This window comes from Vigna radiata, chromosome 8 (genome assembly GCF_000741045.1).
Source record: "Vigna radiata var. radiata cultivar VC1973A chromosome 8, Vradiata_ver6, whole genome shotgun sequence".
NCBI lineage: Eukaryota > Viridiplantae > Streptophyta > Magnoliopsida > Fabales > Fabaceae > Vigna > Vigna radiata.
This window is the reverse complement of record NC_028358.1, coordinates 16,270,182-16,284,917: the sequence shown is the minus strand read 5'-3', so window position 1 is coordinate 16,284,917 and position 14,736 is coordinate 16,270,182. Positions and strand designations below refer to the sequence as shown.

General features: G+C 34.3%; 1 protein-coding gene across 2 annotated transcripts; it reads left to right on the top strand.

Moving 5' to 3' along the window:
* The first annotated feature begins 778 nt into the window (after positions 1-778).
* LOC106772212 (transcription factor EMB1444) lies at positions 779-6,810 on the top strand. 2 transcript variants are annotated; one of them, XM_014658455.2, is made up of 11 exons: positions 779-1,053; positions 1,342-1,829; positions 2,237-2,425; positions 2,865-2,958; positions 3,054-3,095; positions 3,318-3,377; positions 4,150-5,280; positions 5,370-5,471; positions 5,728-5,859; positions 5,958-6,083; positions 6,386-6,810. In XM_014658455.2, exons 2-11 carry the CDS (start codon positions 1,732-1,734, stop codon positions 6,473-6,475), a joined length of 2,064 nt encoding a protein of 687 aa, XP_014513941.1. In that variant the 5' UTR covers positions 779-1,053; positions 1,342-1,731; the 3' UTR covers positions 6,476-6,810. The 2 variants fall into 2 exon arrangements, with proteins under 2 accessions (XP_014513941.1, XP_022640254.1); XM_022784533.1 differs by lacking the exon at positions 2,237-2,425.
* The last annotated feature ends 7,926 nt before the right edge of the window (positions 6,811-14,736 follow it).

The window sequence follows — 14,736 nt, the reverse complement described above, 5'->3', positions numbered from 1 at the left end:
GAACTCTTCTAAGATCATGGTGTCCTTAGCCTAAATGTTTTTACATAGGACCGAATGACCTTATATTTTTCTCACCTTACACATGTATATATTTAAAAATATTAAACTAGACTTTATAAATGTAAAACTTCAATATAAAATCTTAAATTTTCATTTAGATAAAAGTAACTTAATTAAAATTTGAGAATGAAAAAAATGTTTAAGCTTATATTTGAAAAATATAAAATTTGAGGGTTACATGATTTAATAATGAAAAATAAAATTTAACGTATTTTTCAAAATAATTGCAGTGAAATTAATGATTTTTTTTATAAAATTGTTTTACAATCGAATAATATAAATATTGGTAGATAATTTATTTTCCCTAACTTTGCATAACTTGATTGTTTTTCATAGTTGTTGTTTTGTCTGTACGTTAACATCAGTGAGTTTTTTCTGCAGAAAAAAACATCACCGAGAGAGTTTTGTTTGGTTGGGCAATGTGCAATAATGAGTTTTTGCAATGAGGAGAGAATCCCGAGGAGAAGATTCAACTAGAACAGAACTTGTCTCTCTTACTGTTACTGTTAATGTCATTAGAAAGTCGAAATTCCTTTTCCCACGCGCTCCAAAGTGCAGTAGAATCATCAGCAGCTTCTGTCACTCTCAGTGTCCCTGTCTGTGGGGTCCCCTCCCCACTTTGCTCTTCCCCATTTTATCAAATCTAACTCTGAATCACTTTCAAATCCGCAAGATGAAAGAGAGTGAATGCCAATGACGTTATTTTGATATAAAAAGGGCTGTGCTGTTGCTGTTGGCATGTATAATAGTAGAAAACCAAGGCCTTTGTGTTCCTGTGGTTTCTGTTGTGTGGACTTTTATTGAGTGCGAAAAAGACAAAGTGCCACCCCTGTCTCCTTTTCCCACTTTTTTTCTGCCTTCTGGGTCTTTTGATCATCCATCAAAATCTCTTTTTTTAGTGAGTGGGCAAGTTTCATTTGGCTTCTTTCTCATGGAGTGTAATGAATTTGTGTATGGTGAAATTCTTTGATTCCACAGTCAAAAGTAGAAGTGGTAAGTATCATCATCAGCATAGGGGTTGTCTTGTCAGTTACTGCTAGAATGCCATGACCCTTTGGTTGCTAGAAAATGAATCAGCAAGAAATATAGGATTTTGGTTTATGGGTTGGTTGATCTATTCTGAATTTCTGACTGGGCAACTTGTATCATACTAGAATTTGATTCTTCATTCATAGAGTTGACTTCTTGCTTTTCCTTCTCCAGAAAATTGAACAATTTCCCAGTAATTAAACAGACTTGGTGGTCAAAATCTTGACAAAGCTTTTTGCTTTGGTGTTACAGGATGTGCGTTCTTGTGTGTTAAGCTGTTTTGAAGCCTCGTTCTTAGTTTGGGCAATTTCATCTAAAAGGAGTGTCTCCTTGGAGTATGGCTTCAATTTGCTTCAAAGTGGCACAAAAAATGGAAATAGTGAGCACTTGTGGCCGTCATTGATTTTGACAGCACGGCTCTAAACACATACTTTCTCATAGTTTTGTGTTGGAGGAGCCAAGCTATGGTTATTTTCATGCTCCTTAGTACAACAGGGCCACCGATCAAAAGAAGAGCAGGTTTGAGAATTAAGCAAGCGGGTAGAGGTTCATACCGAGGAAGCTAGGTGTGTGTTTGAAGTTGCTATTGGGTTTTCTTTAGTGTTCCTTCTTTGTTTTGCATAGTCCTGGAAAGTAGAACAGATGGAAGCCACTTCCATAACGTCGTTGTTGAAGGGCTTTTGTGATCACACACGATGGAAATATGCTGTTTTTTGGAAGCTTAACCACCATTTTCCTATGTAAGTTTCTTTGTTTCATTGAGTTACTTGTGTTTTTGTGCTATATGACACGTTTTGGAAGGAATAGATTTGTTAATCGTTTTCTTATTATCTACAAGCTTCTTTTGACCCATGAAATGTTTGTTGAGAAGCACGATATAGTCTCAAGAGCCTAAAGGTCAATAACCCTTTGATCTAACTGAAACTTAACAACATTACTGTATCAGTTACTAATTCAGCAAAGATTAAACTGTTATAAAAACTTATAGTTAACATAAATGAGTAAAGTAAACTCAATGTCCACCATCCCATTTAGTCTGTTACTTATCACTTGAAAGTGGTTTATTGGTATGTTGAATGAAATTATATGTTTGCTGCTTAGAATTTGAGATCTTGTGTATATAACACAAAAACTCCGTATGTTTTAGGAATTTGACCTGGGAAAATGGTTACCAGAAAGGAAATGAGGTTGAGGAAAGTATGTGGGATGAGGTCAATTTCAAATCCCCAGATGAGTTATATTCTTCAAGAGGTGAAAGTACTGATTATTCAGGAGATTATTCAGTTCGACTTCTCATGATTGAAATGTCCCATCGTAAATACAATTTTGGAGAAGGGTAACAACTTTTGTTTTGCTGTTCTTTATGTCTAAACTTTGTTGTGGGTTGCTCCATCTGATACAAAGTAATTTTCATTTTAGGAAGCTAAAAAAGAGAAAAACATCAAGTTCATTTTCTAATTTTATGCTTGTCTTGTTTTGGAAACTTTGCTACTTGAAATGAGAACGAATGGTGATTTACTTCTTTAATTTCCTCAATTTATTCTTGTATATATTCACACAAGCAGTGTGCTCTCAAATATATGAAAATCATGTATGCTTTATATTTAGAAAATTCTGAATGTTTCTAGTGGTTCTGCATGTCACTTATCTTGTGTTTTGAGATCCATAAAGATTGCCAAATTAAGCATAGTATTCTTGTGTACCACAAGGTATTTGTGTTATGATCTTTAAAGATGATGCAAACTGAATAAGTTGACTTTACATTATTCTTTCAGGGTTGTTGGTAAAGTAGCTCTTGCCAGGGATCATTGTTGGGTTTCCTGTGAGGATATTCTTACCCCTAAATTTGACACTGATTTAATCACAGAGGTGAGATTCTGTACTTACAATTTCCAATTAGAAGTAAAATTAATTAATCATGCTTCTTTGAAATACTTAATAACAGCAATTTTCTACGTCTCTAGTGTCCTGATGAGTGGCTTCTTCAAATTGCATGTGGCATCAAGGTATTGTGCCTTACCTTTATATATTTTGTTTGTACTACAAATAAGATTTTGATTTTGATTCCTACTTTCTGGTATAANATAAAACTTTNTGCTTGTGGCATAATCAGTGTGTTAATGACTAGAAAAATCANCTTATATTAGGCTTGCCTCAAAATGATATTTATGCACTAAATGGGGCAATTCAAGCAAATCTTGAGTTGATAATTTTAATTTCTTTTGCAGACTATTGTGCTTGTACCGGTTCTTCCACTAGGGGTTTTGCAGTTTGGTTCATTTGAAGAGGTACGTATATATAGTATTTGAATCCTGACCCAGACAGGCTGTGGCTTTTACAATTCAAATGGTACCCTAATGCATGCATATTTATTACTCTTGTCTACAAATTCTGACAATCTTGTCCCCCACCATAAATTTTGGATTTCTGTTTTGAAAAAAGATCTTGAATTTTGTATTTGATTCCTCCTTTAAAGTGGTGAACTTTAGATGATAAAATATGTTGAGCTATAACAGTGGATTTTGGTCTATTTCACCCATTTTGCATATCTGCTATGGCTCCTTTTGAGGTGTTTCCTTCTGCACCCTGTAAATTTCTTTGGCGCCTTTCATTCATTCTGAACTTGTTTTTTCGTAAGGTATTTTTTATGTGAGGAATTTAAGTATGGAGTCCGGAGTTCCATATTGAGTAAAGATGAGTAGGTGAGCAACATATAAAGAGAAAGATCCACGAACCTAATATCTTAAGGTTTTTAGTTTGAAGTACTCATGGCTTGGAACTTATCTGGATCCATTTCTTATATTTATTGAAGCACCCAACTTTTTAATTCTTATTGGGGTATAGAGGGTCAAATCCCTCATTCAGGTTTTATATGTTTGTATCGTTTTCGTTTTAACATACAGTGGAAGTTTAGGTACAAGAATTGGTTTGTTATTAGTAGTGTGTTAATTGGTGCAATTATCCTTTTAGACATGCCAGAGCATGTGTATTTTTGTTACAAATTTTAGCTTTATGTTTTATATGATTACATGATGTTTTCTTGTACTGTCAAAATTTTAGGTTGCTGAAGACCTGGAATTCGTTACCACTGTGAAGGGTAAGCTCCAATCCATTGATTGCATGGAAGCAAATATTACCCCTTTGAACATGGGAACTGATTATCAAGATTGGTCGGACCTAATGCATAATTTGATGAATAGCTTGGACGAATCATCTTCTGTTACTAAAACTATATGGAAAAGTGAAGTTTCAACCAGTACTGCTTCTAACAGTGCAAATGGTTCAACAAGGCTGAACCCAACAATGCTATCATTTATTCAAGATGACTGTTCTGTGTCAAGACAAAATCTACTAAAATCTCTGAAAAGAGAAAATGGCAATGAGATAGGTTCCTCTTCATTTGATATGTCAACTGTTCCTAGACATATTAGTAAGATGGAGACAAAACCAAATCACATGGAAGCAGAGATGTGGTCCTGGTCGGTTTTTGAAGAGATGTCAAACGGATTAGACTCTTTGTCTGTTAAAAATATGACAGAGAAACAGTTTGGTGGCACTGAAAGTGGTTATTATGATGCTAAGAATATCAATGACTTCACTTTTCCCTCAGAGTCAGAATTGCACAAAGCACTTGGATCAGTTGCATACTCTGTTGGTGAAGCATACCATACCTCATGTCTGATAACCAATAAAAAAGAGAGTGATCATATTAAAGGTTTTGAGTTTCCCGAAGATCTTGATCCTGAATATCTTTTAGATGCTGTTGTTGGCAATTTATGTAGTGCTGCAGATGATACTTCTAGTATTTCAAACAGTATCAGATCTTTTACAACTTTGCCAACAGAGATTAGCGGTTCCATTCCAAAAAATTATTCAGAAGAAAGCTACACTTTGATTGTGGATAATTCAGATGTGAAGAATGATCTTGTGCCTGCAGTTTCCTTCAAGAGAAAATATGAATTTTCCAACCATTTTACATCATCTTTTGATGGAAATGGAAGCTTATTGATTGACGAGGTGCCACAGGAAAAGGAAGATGTTCATATGCTTCCAATCAATGGACCAAAGCTCTCTAGCACAAACAAGAAAAGAACAAGAGTTGTTAACAACCAAAAGGCAAGGCCAAGAGATAGACAGCTTATCATGGACAGAATGAAGGAGTTGAGAGAACTCGTCCCAGATGGTGGAAGGGTAAGCTTTTGTGTTTCAGGAAAAAGCTAATTATTTGATTTCCCTTTTGTACTCAATGAATTTTTTAACATCGGTCTTACGGTATGCAGTGTAGCATTGACAACCTCTTGGAACGGACCATAAAGCACATGCTCTACTTGAGAAAGATAACAAGTCAGGCCGAGAAACTGAAACGATTTGCCAATAGGACGGTAAGGCTTGATTTGGAAACTTTTGTCTGTTTTCACCTATAACTACTTTTGGCTTGCAATCTATTGTGTTTGTATGCCCCACAAAATCTTCATATTTATCCTTTTAGACATTTGATAATGGGTGACATGACAAGAAAATGATTTGTAAAGAGAAAGTGTATGAAGGTTGCATTTGGAATACCTTATACACAACCACTTTTTAATGGCAAAGACTTGCTTCAAGCATTTGGAATAACTTACATAAGTTGGTGTCTAGGTTGGTGAGAGCAAAAGACAGAAAATGAACGGTAGCCACCCAGGAAGGAGCTGTGCATTTGACTTTGAAAGTGAACTAGCATGGCCTATAGTCATAGAAGATCTGGAATGCACAGGGCATATGCTCATTGAGGTATGCTGTTTCCTCTCCATGCTCACTTAGCTCTCAAAAACAAACAATAGCATACAAAGTTTACATCTATTGAACTCATGTACCACTTTTTGTAACAGATGATATGCAATGAGCATGGCCTTTTCTTGGAGATTGCTCAGGTGATCCGAAAGCTAGATGTCACCATCTTGAAAGGGATCTTGGAAAATCGTTCTAGCGACAGCTGGGCTTGTTTCATTGTTGAGGTAGCCAAATATGTTCCTGAAACTTGTTTTCTGATGCTGATCATATTATTTTGTACCATTTATTCCTGATAAGCATTTGAAAAGGTGCTACAATTTTTGTTGTTCAGTTTGGAATGATCCAAACACTTGTTCGCTTACCTTCAAAACTATGTGTAAATACATTAAAAGTCTCTCTAGAAACTCAGTTTTGTATTGCAAATTCAGTTTGCAATCTTAAATTCAGCAAAAACATGCAGTTTATGTACAAACTAAATTAGTTTATAGCAAAGTATACTAAGGTATGTCTCCCTTGACAAACACAGGTTCCTAGAGGCTTTCACAGAATGGATGTTCTATGTCCATTACTGCATCTTCTGCAGCTGAGGAGAAACCCTATCTCATACAAAAGCTGACCCTGCAAACCAGTTTTCAGTTTCAAATGGCAACTCCTATTTGAAGAAGTAACTATAATATTGAAGAGGGACCTGTGTAAAGTGTTCATCCCCTCTTATGTAAACAAAAGATATTTTATTAGGGTGCTATTGGCTGCTGAAGAATATTTCTAGCACCTTGCTTTGAACTCATATCTGGTGCGGCACATAATTATGACCTAGAAAAGTAGAGCATTGAAACTATGAGAGTGCACGTGAATGCTATGTATTTTTCTGTGGCTTAAATAATATTGCTACCTTTCCAAAAAGAGGCTACATAAAAGTGCTTAATGTAAATGAAATAGTAAGTTTTTAAACCTTGGTGTTCAAACTCAAAGTTGAATGAAGTTCAAAAGGCATAATAATATGTATCTGCTTTTAACATGCAACAGAAAACTTTAGCATGATGCTAAAAGGAACCGTATAATGTTGTTTTAACCAAATTGAATGAAGTTGTATGCAGCATGCAAAAGAAAATGAAAGTCACAGATTAGTTTCATTCTGAATCTCAGTTACATGAAATATTTTAGGGTGTTTATTCTGCGTCCCGTCACAGACTTCCGGAAAATTAAAAATTTAATAATATCTTGAAATCATATAATTTATTACTAACTTGATTCCAGTTTTAAATTCCATATATTATGTCAAATTAAAATATTAATAATTGAAATAAAATTCCAATATTATTTAAGATTATAATTTCAATTAATCTAATTTAAAATTTAATATCTGATATCGTAAAAGCATTTTCACAAGTACGTTATTCTCTTTATTCTGTGTGTATATAATGTTTACTCGAGTTTATAATGTTGTACATATCTAGAAAATACGATATTTTAGATTTAATAATGGTTTAAAAATAACGAAGCTTGATTATTTTAATATTAAAAAGTTTTAAAATAAATAGTTTTGTTAAAAATATGTTTAATTATTTTAAAACATTTTTGTAGAAACTATTTTTTCTTTTATTTTTTTTAAGAGTTTTTTTCATATGTTTATCCGTTTAAAAATTAGAGACCGTCTGAGTGGTCATAACGACAAGATCTTTAAATCTAACCAATTGATTTCTTCAATAGAATAAGTTGGCTTTTTGATATTTGTTTGGTTAGTTTCGTTTTGTTTTTGCATGATAGTCTTCCTTGTGTAAGATCTAGAAAAATATGGGTATTATAAATAAGTTAATATTGAAACTTGTGTTTTTGTTTGATAATTAATGTTATTGTATACATATTTATTAAAATATATTTATTATGCTATTTTCTTTGATTATATTTATATTTTTTGCCTAGGATAAAATGATCTTTTACATTTTATTAATTAGGAGTAGAAATTAAAATAGGGGGGAATGTAGAAAGAAAAAACATGCAAATTAAATAATATGGAAATTAACTAAAAAGAGATTACGTGAATCTTTTAGAAGATTTAATTGTTGTTATTTTAAAAAGTACTTGAAAGAAAATAGGAGATATATAATATTAGTAGGTTTAGAGATTAAGATAGATATTATTATTAGAAAAATCATTATTAGATATTTTAAAAGATATTATCCGATATTGTTAATTAAAAAATATCTTGAGATATTATTATATATAATTAGATATATGGATAGATAATAATAATATGATGCATTTTTTAGGGACTTATCATAATCAATTAGAAGAGAAATATTAAGATAGAATATATTATCTAAGGACTTATCATAATTAATTAAGTTAAAGATAAATTTATTTATCTTATTTATATCTTTTATTTTAGTTGGTTGTTATTACTCCTTATGAGCTTTTATTATAAATAAAGTATCCTGGTATATTCTACACATAGCTGTAAGTATATTAGACACCTCCTATAGAAACTCTGACCATTAGGAAAATAAGACAGAAACTTTGAAAGTGAGAGAAAAGGAAAGAGAGTGAATGAGAGAGTGCAACTTTGTTGTATGCTATGCATTCTTGATTTTCTTGCATGGAGATCCTTGTTTTGATACATGTTTATGTGATTATGATTATGATTATTTGTTGTTATTGTCGGACAAGGGTTTGTGTATTCATGATGATAGATTTTCTATCATTTTTGGATTGGATTTTTCCTACGAAAGTATGTATGTTTTTCTTAGGTTATCCCATGATAATATGTATTGATTGTAAGGGAGGACAAAGGCATGTTGTTTGGGGGTTTTACCATACAAATATATGTTGTAAAGAGTGGTAAGATGATCATATGCATTATGTTGGGTTTGTTTAGGTTGTAATATGTATAATGATAGGTTTTGGATGATTCAAGTAATGTAATGTATGTATTAGGAGTTTTTCATAAGGGTAGATGAGGTTTGAATGCATGCATGATGTACTGAGTATGTTCTCTCATGATCTAGGGTTGATATATGTGGGTTTTGAACACTTGAGTTTTGTTCAAGATGTGTTTTGATTCGACAATAATCGATTATGTGCGCGTTGGTTTGAGTTTTGTCTCAAGAATAATCGATTATCTCGGACGACAATCGATTATCCTTTCATATGTGATGAATATGGAAATTTGTTGTGTTAGAACCACTAGAATAATCAATTATCATAAGTGATAATCAATTATCACAGTGTATTTTGTGTAACTGTGAACTTCTTAGGAATAATCGATTACCAGTTATGATAATCGATTATCCAGTGCATTTTTTTTTAAAATGACGAATTTGATAAAGAATGAATGTGAACAAAGCTTGAGGAGTTGTAGAATGTGATGATAATCAAAGAATGAGATTAGTGACTATGTTTAGTGTCAATTTTGACTTTTGAATTGGTGATGGAGCATGAGTGGAAGACGAAATGCACAAGAGTGTGTGCGGTTAATGAGCATGCGACATGGGAGATTAGTCTACTTATTGTACCTAGTAAATCCTAAGAGTATCTACGGATAGGTGTACCTTGTAAGAAAATGGCGAATTTGATGAATTTGAATGTGAACAAAGCTTGAGCAGTTATGGAATGTGATGAAAATCAAAGAATGAGATTAGTGACTATGTTTAGGGTCAATTTTGACTTTTGGATTGGTGATGGAGCATGAGTGGAAGATTGAATGCACAAGAGTGTGTGTGGTTGATGAGCATGAGGCATGAGAGATTAGTCTACTTGCTATACCTAGTAAATCCTAAGACTATCTACATAAAGGTGCTTCCTTTGGCATTGATTGTTGAAAAGGGAAGGATATTCCCTTTGGCATTAATTGTTGAATAAGGGGTGACTCTCTTTAGCATTGGTTGTTGAAAAGAGAGTAATGTTCTCTTTGGCAAATGGTTGTAAAAGAGAGAATTGTGTTCGAGTGTTGAATCTTCTTTGGTTGGGGGATAAATGTTTCGCCTTGTGTGATAGGGGAATAAGTCCAAAGCCAGAAGAAGGATGAATCGAGTATGCTTGTTGGGGGAGGCTACAGGTGGGCCTGCAGGGGAGGCTACAAGTGGGTGAGGTAGGGTACTAAAGTGTGACCGAGTCTTGTCATGATGGAGTTTAGGGCAGGTGATGCTCATGGTGTTATTCGTGATTGGGATAATCATGATGGTGATGTATCTATGATGATGATCATGGTATTGAAGATACTCCGGGTAATGTTATGTTGATAGCGGAGTTACTATAATAGTTATAGTAATTAGTTAATATAGGTGGTAATGAGTGGATAGACCAAGAGTCTATGTGTGAGATGTTCATCATGACATCAAGGGTTAGAGATCAAGGATCGAGGATCGAAGTTCGATGATCGAGGATCGAGGAGCGAGTAATTCATTATGATTGAATTGTTTATGTTAGAGGATTAAGAATCCTATTGTTCTTACTACTATGCATGTGGTGTTTGATTATTGTTGATATAATTAGTATGTTTATATCTTGTTATTATGATTGTTTTATTGGTAGCTTACTGATGGGTGTCGCAGCCCATACAAATTTGATTGCATATGAGAAATGCAGTATAGCTAGGAAGTGACTCCTAGGTCGTCTCCCAAAGACCAATTTTGCGGTTCGAGACTTAGGTCTAACACACAGTGGGGGGTTTTGGTGAAAAGTTTTGTTTGTGAATGCAACTGACGAAATTAAAAATAAAAATTAAACACATTCGAACATCATAGAAAGNATTAAAGAGAGTGAAAATGNTAAACCCAATAGTAGAACAAGCAAATATCTAAGCACAANTAAAACTATTAAAATGCAACACTAAATTAAGAAGATGAAAAACTACTCAACATGTAATGTAAAATATTCTAAAGCAAAATAAATAGAAGAAGTGTATCCACCAAAGAAATTGAAATAGCAATTGGCCATAAACAAAATCCACTTGGCCGTGACATTGAAAAGAAAAATAAAAACGGGAATAAAACTTCCTCTTCCAGTCGTGACACACTTCACCATTTTTTCAATTAAAAACCCAAACTTCTTCTCTCAAAATTAACCCTTGTACCCATACACCTTTTCTCTAATGAAAATGTAAATCTCAAAAAGAAAAAAAAATGTGCTTCCCAATGCTCCACGTCAATTGCAGGAAAAAATTAATCACAAAGTGTATAAACCAAATGCAAATAAAGCATGAGTAAAACAATTTCTAATAGAAATAAAGGTGAAATAGAATTCCGAGATAGCAATCACGTGGTGCCTCCTTCATCTAATCACTTTTTTCATTCCAAACTAAATAAAAGAAAAGTTGCTACTAACAAGCTGCAGCAACGTCTCGTCATTCCCTTCAATTGAAATGCATTGACCGAGAGACTATCTGCACCCACCTAACCAAAACCGTGAATCACAATCCATGAAATCTGCATCACCTAAAGCAAGGGAAATGACTTTTCCAGCAGCTAGACAAGACGTGTACTCGACAACCTCATTCTCCAAATCAACGTCACTTTTTATTGAATGAAAACTTTCAATTGAAATAACCAAATCATTGTGCCAGCAATGAAAATTAAAAGTAAATGAATGGACCGTGCATTTAATGCCCCAAATGAATCGGCCACCTATTATCTCTGTCACGTCCCATCTTCGGACCCTACCAAGGCAATGAATCACATTTTTCACCAATCCTAAAGAAGAACATGAAAGTAGCAGGCACACAATGCAAAATATGAAAGTTATTTTTCATTCACCCAAGACAACCAACGTCCATTTCCAAAGCTCCTATGAGAAAACATTCAAAAGTAAAAAAAAAAAAAAGAAATATTGAAGTGTCAGCTGGAAGCATGTGCTTTGTTGACTCATCCAATGCCTTCCTCCATGAATATCATTTCCAATATCTCCCAAAAGTTTCAGCCAAGAGAGAGAGAGCTCTGCACCGTCCAGCAGCCAAGAGTCCTCCTCAAAAGTGACGGCTGTTCAAATACTAGGACCGTGACTTGCTGAAAAATGAGGGTGGGGTCCACCCAAAAACCCTAGGGTTAGGCTATTGTCCTAAAATCTATGGACCCCTCATATTTTTAATGGCCCAATGTGCGAAAGTTGTCCAAAAAGTTTAAACAATTAAATTATAAGATAACTAAAATTTAAAATGTCTAATCTGAGAGTCTTGAATTTATTTTGTCTCCTCCAAATGTCCCAAATTGTGTTTCCAAAATTTTCCCTGAAAATAATAATGCAAATAATTAGCTCAGAAAATTCAAATTAATTAAAATTAGAATTTCCGATCAAATTAAGCATAATTAGGAAAAACGAGATAATACCGGACAATTAAACACAATTCCCTGATTAAATTCGGTACAATAAGCTAAGTGAAATCAATAAAATATCGACTCATCAAAATAGACCACACTTAGTCTTTTGCACTCCTGGGCTAAATCAAGACACAAAACAGGGAACAGTTCAACAGACATAAGGGAATTGACATAGACTCACCAGACAGACAACAAAGACTAACAGGAATAGAAACAAATAGAATTACAGTCCTCAAGAAATCTGGACAAGGAAAAGTAGTAGACAGTATCCACACAGAATCAGTGAAAATAGATACTCAGAGAAATCATCCAAGTAATTCCAAGCATGGCAAAATAATCAATCAGTTCAAGAGGTGAATCAAAAGCAACAGAACCTCACAAATGCACACTATCAGTGTTTCTCTCAAGTGTCTAGGGTAAACAAATTCAACTCAATGCCTTCAAAAAAGCAAGCAACAAACAGTCTTGGCAAGCTTCTAATATCAACACTCAAAACATATGCATGTTCAAATCAAAAGGTCTTTTATGGATGCAAAGGGGTCAAGGAAAATGGAGGATATAATATGGATGAGAATCTACAAACCAAAAGGAATAGAGGAGCAATGGGGAACAAGTGAAAACACAGTCAAATCACACCTAAAACCCTCTAATTCAATCCTCTTCTTGACTCCATTATTCACACAACAATTTTTTATTTTTCTCATTTTTCTGTATATTTTTTTTCTTTTTTTTTCACCTTTTCTCTTTTCTTTTCTCTCTTTTTAGAACACCAATTTCAAGAGACAAGATACACCCTATTTACAAAACAAAAGCAAGAAGAGGAACCAACTAGCCAAATAATCTAAATCCCCCGGGAGACCACACTTATTCCCAAAACAATTCCAAAGCTCTAAAATTCCCTAAGGTTAAGGTAATCATGGTTTTTCACTTAGAGCTAGTGTATCAACTTCAAAACAAAGAAATGGGGAAATCATAGGCTCAAAAGGGTTATCAAGGGATCACAACAAGGTAGGCTCATTTGGCTAGAGAGGCTCAACAACAAAACTGCCTTTATCACTTCCAAACATGCATATCAATCAAGAAACATCAAAAAGAGTCAAGCCAAGGCATATGTGCAAGCAATCAAGAGACATATCACACACAAGAAAGAATATCAAGTGGCTCAAATCTCACACAGGGTATTTCTATCACAATTAATCACCCTCTCAAACATCATAATCATCTTTCCAAGCAAAGAAAAGCAAGGATTTCCAACAAATCAGAGTATCAATGAAGTGAAAGACAAGTCTACAACCTAAACCAAGTCCAAAAATCAAGAGAAACATGCAAAACTGAACACAAGACAAAACAAAAACTACCTAGAAAACAAAAAATTTAACGCAGAAAACATAAACTAACAACGAAAAATCATAATCTCCCCCAATAGACCACACTTAAACTACACAGTGTCCTCAATGTGTCACAATCATCAGATCAGAAATAAGAACAGTCAACAGATCATGGACAAGTGCAATAGAAGTGGGAAAGGGGAGAAAGGGGAAAAAGGAAACTCCCCTGATCATGGTGGCAGTTGCCAATTTTGGACTTTCAGGGAGATATTCTCCACCACTGGAGTCAACAAAGAAGTCTTGAGGAGGAATTGCTTCAGTCTCCAGATTTGATCCAGCAGGGAGATATCCTCCACAGCTGGATCTAAGAAGCAGTGATTGTTGATGAATGGGTTCAGCTGGTGCCTATTGATATTCAAGCTTTTGTGTACACTGGCACTCTTGTCTTCCACCGTGGCTGTTTGTTGATCAAACTCATGTGTACCTCCTGCAACATGGTTAGTGCAATGTGGTTCTACAGAGATAACATGCAGAGGTATAATACCCAATCCCAGTGTAATAGGCTGACCCTCAGATATACACTCAGAACATGAATCAATTTCAGAAATAGAAACAATATCAACAACAGGCCCAGATTCATGTTCCGTGCATGGAGAATAAACATTCAGACAAGATGGCAAAAGTTGTTTCTCATCATGCAAAGAGTGGAAATCAAAAACATGCTCATCAACATCAACATATCTATCATTGGCATAATCATCAACATCAGAATCAATCATAGGTATGTTTACCTCCACTTCCCTGAAGATTGGTAGAGTGGTGGAAGGTGAAGATGGTCTGCCTATCTCAAAAGTGTTGCTAATATCTGCCTGGTCCTCCAATTCTTCATCAGTCTCCTCAGGTGCAAGATTAGGGACATAGGAGGGTGGGAAAGTAGATGGCTGATGAGTGCATATTTATGCCCACATTTATGTCTTAAAATTGAAATTTTTGATGCGATATTTGTGCTTAAATGATTGATTTAAAGTGAATTTGTGACAATTGGATTTATTGGGTTTGGGAATTAAAGATGCTTAGAATGTGATTTTTAGTTGCATAAATTATTTTGGATGTTCTAATGTTTATTTGTGCAGCTGAAGTTAAAATTTTATTCATTTAAAACATGAAATTGAATGGTCAAAGATGGTCCAATCTGGTCAACTCAGGACTCTTATGCAATTTTGAAAAGAAAGAGATGG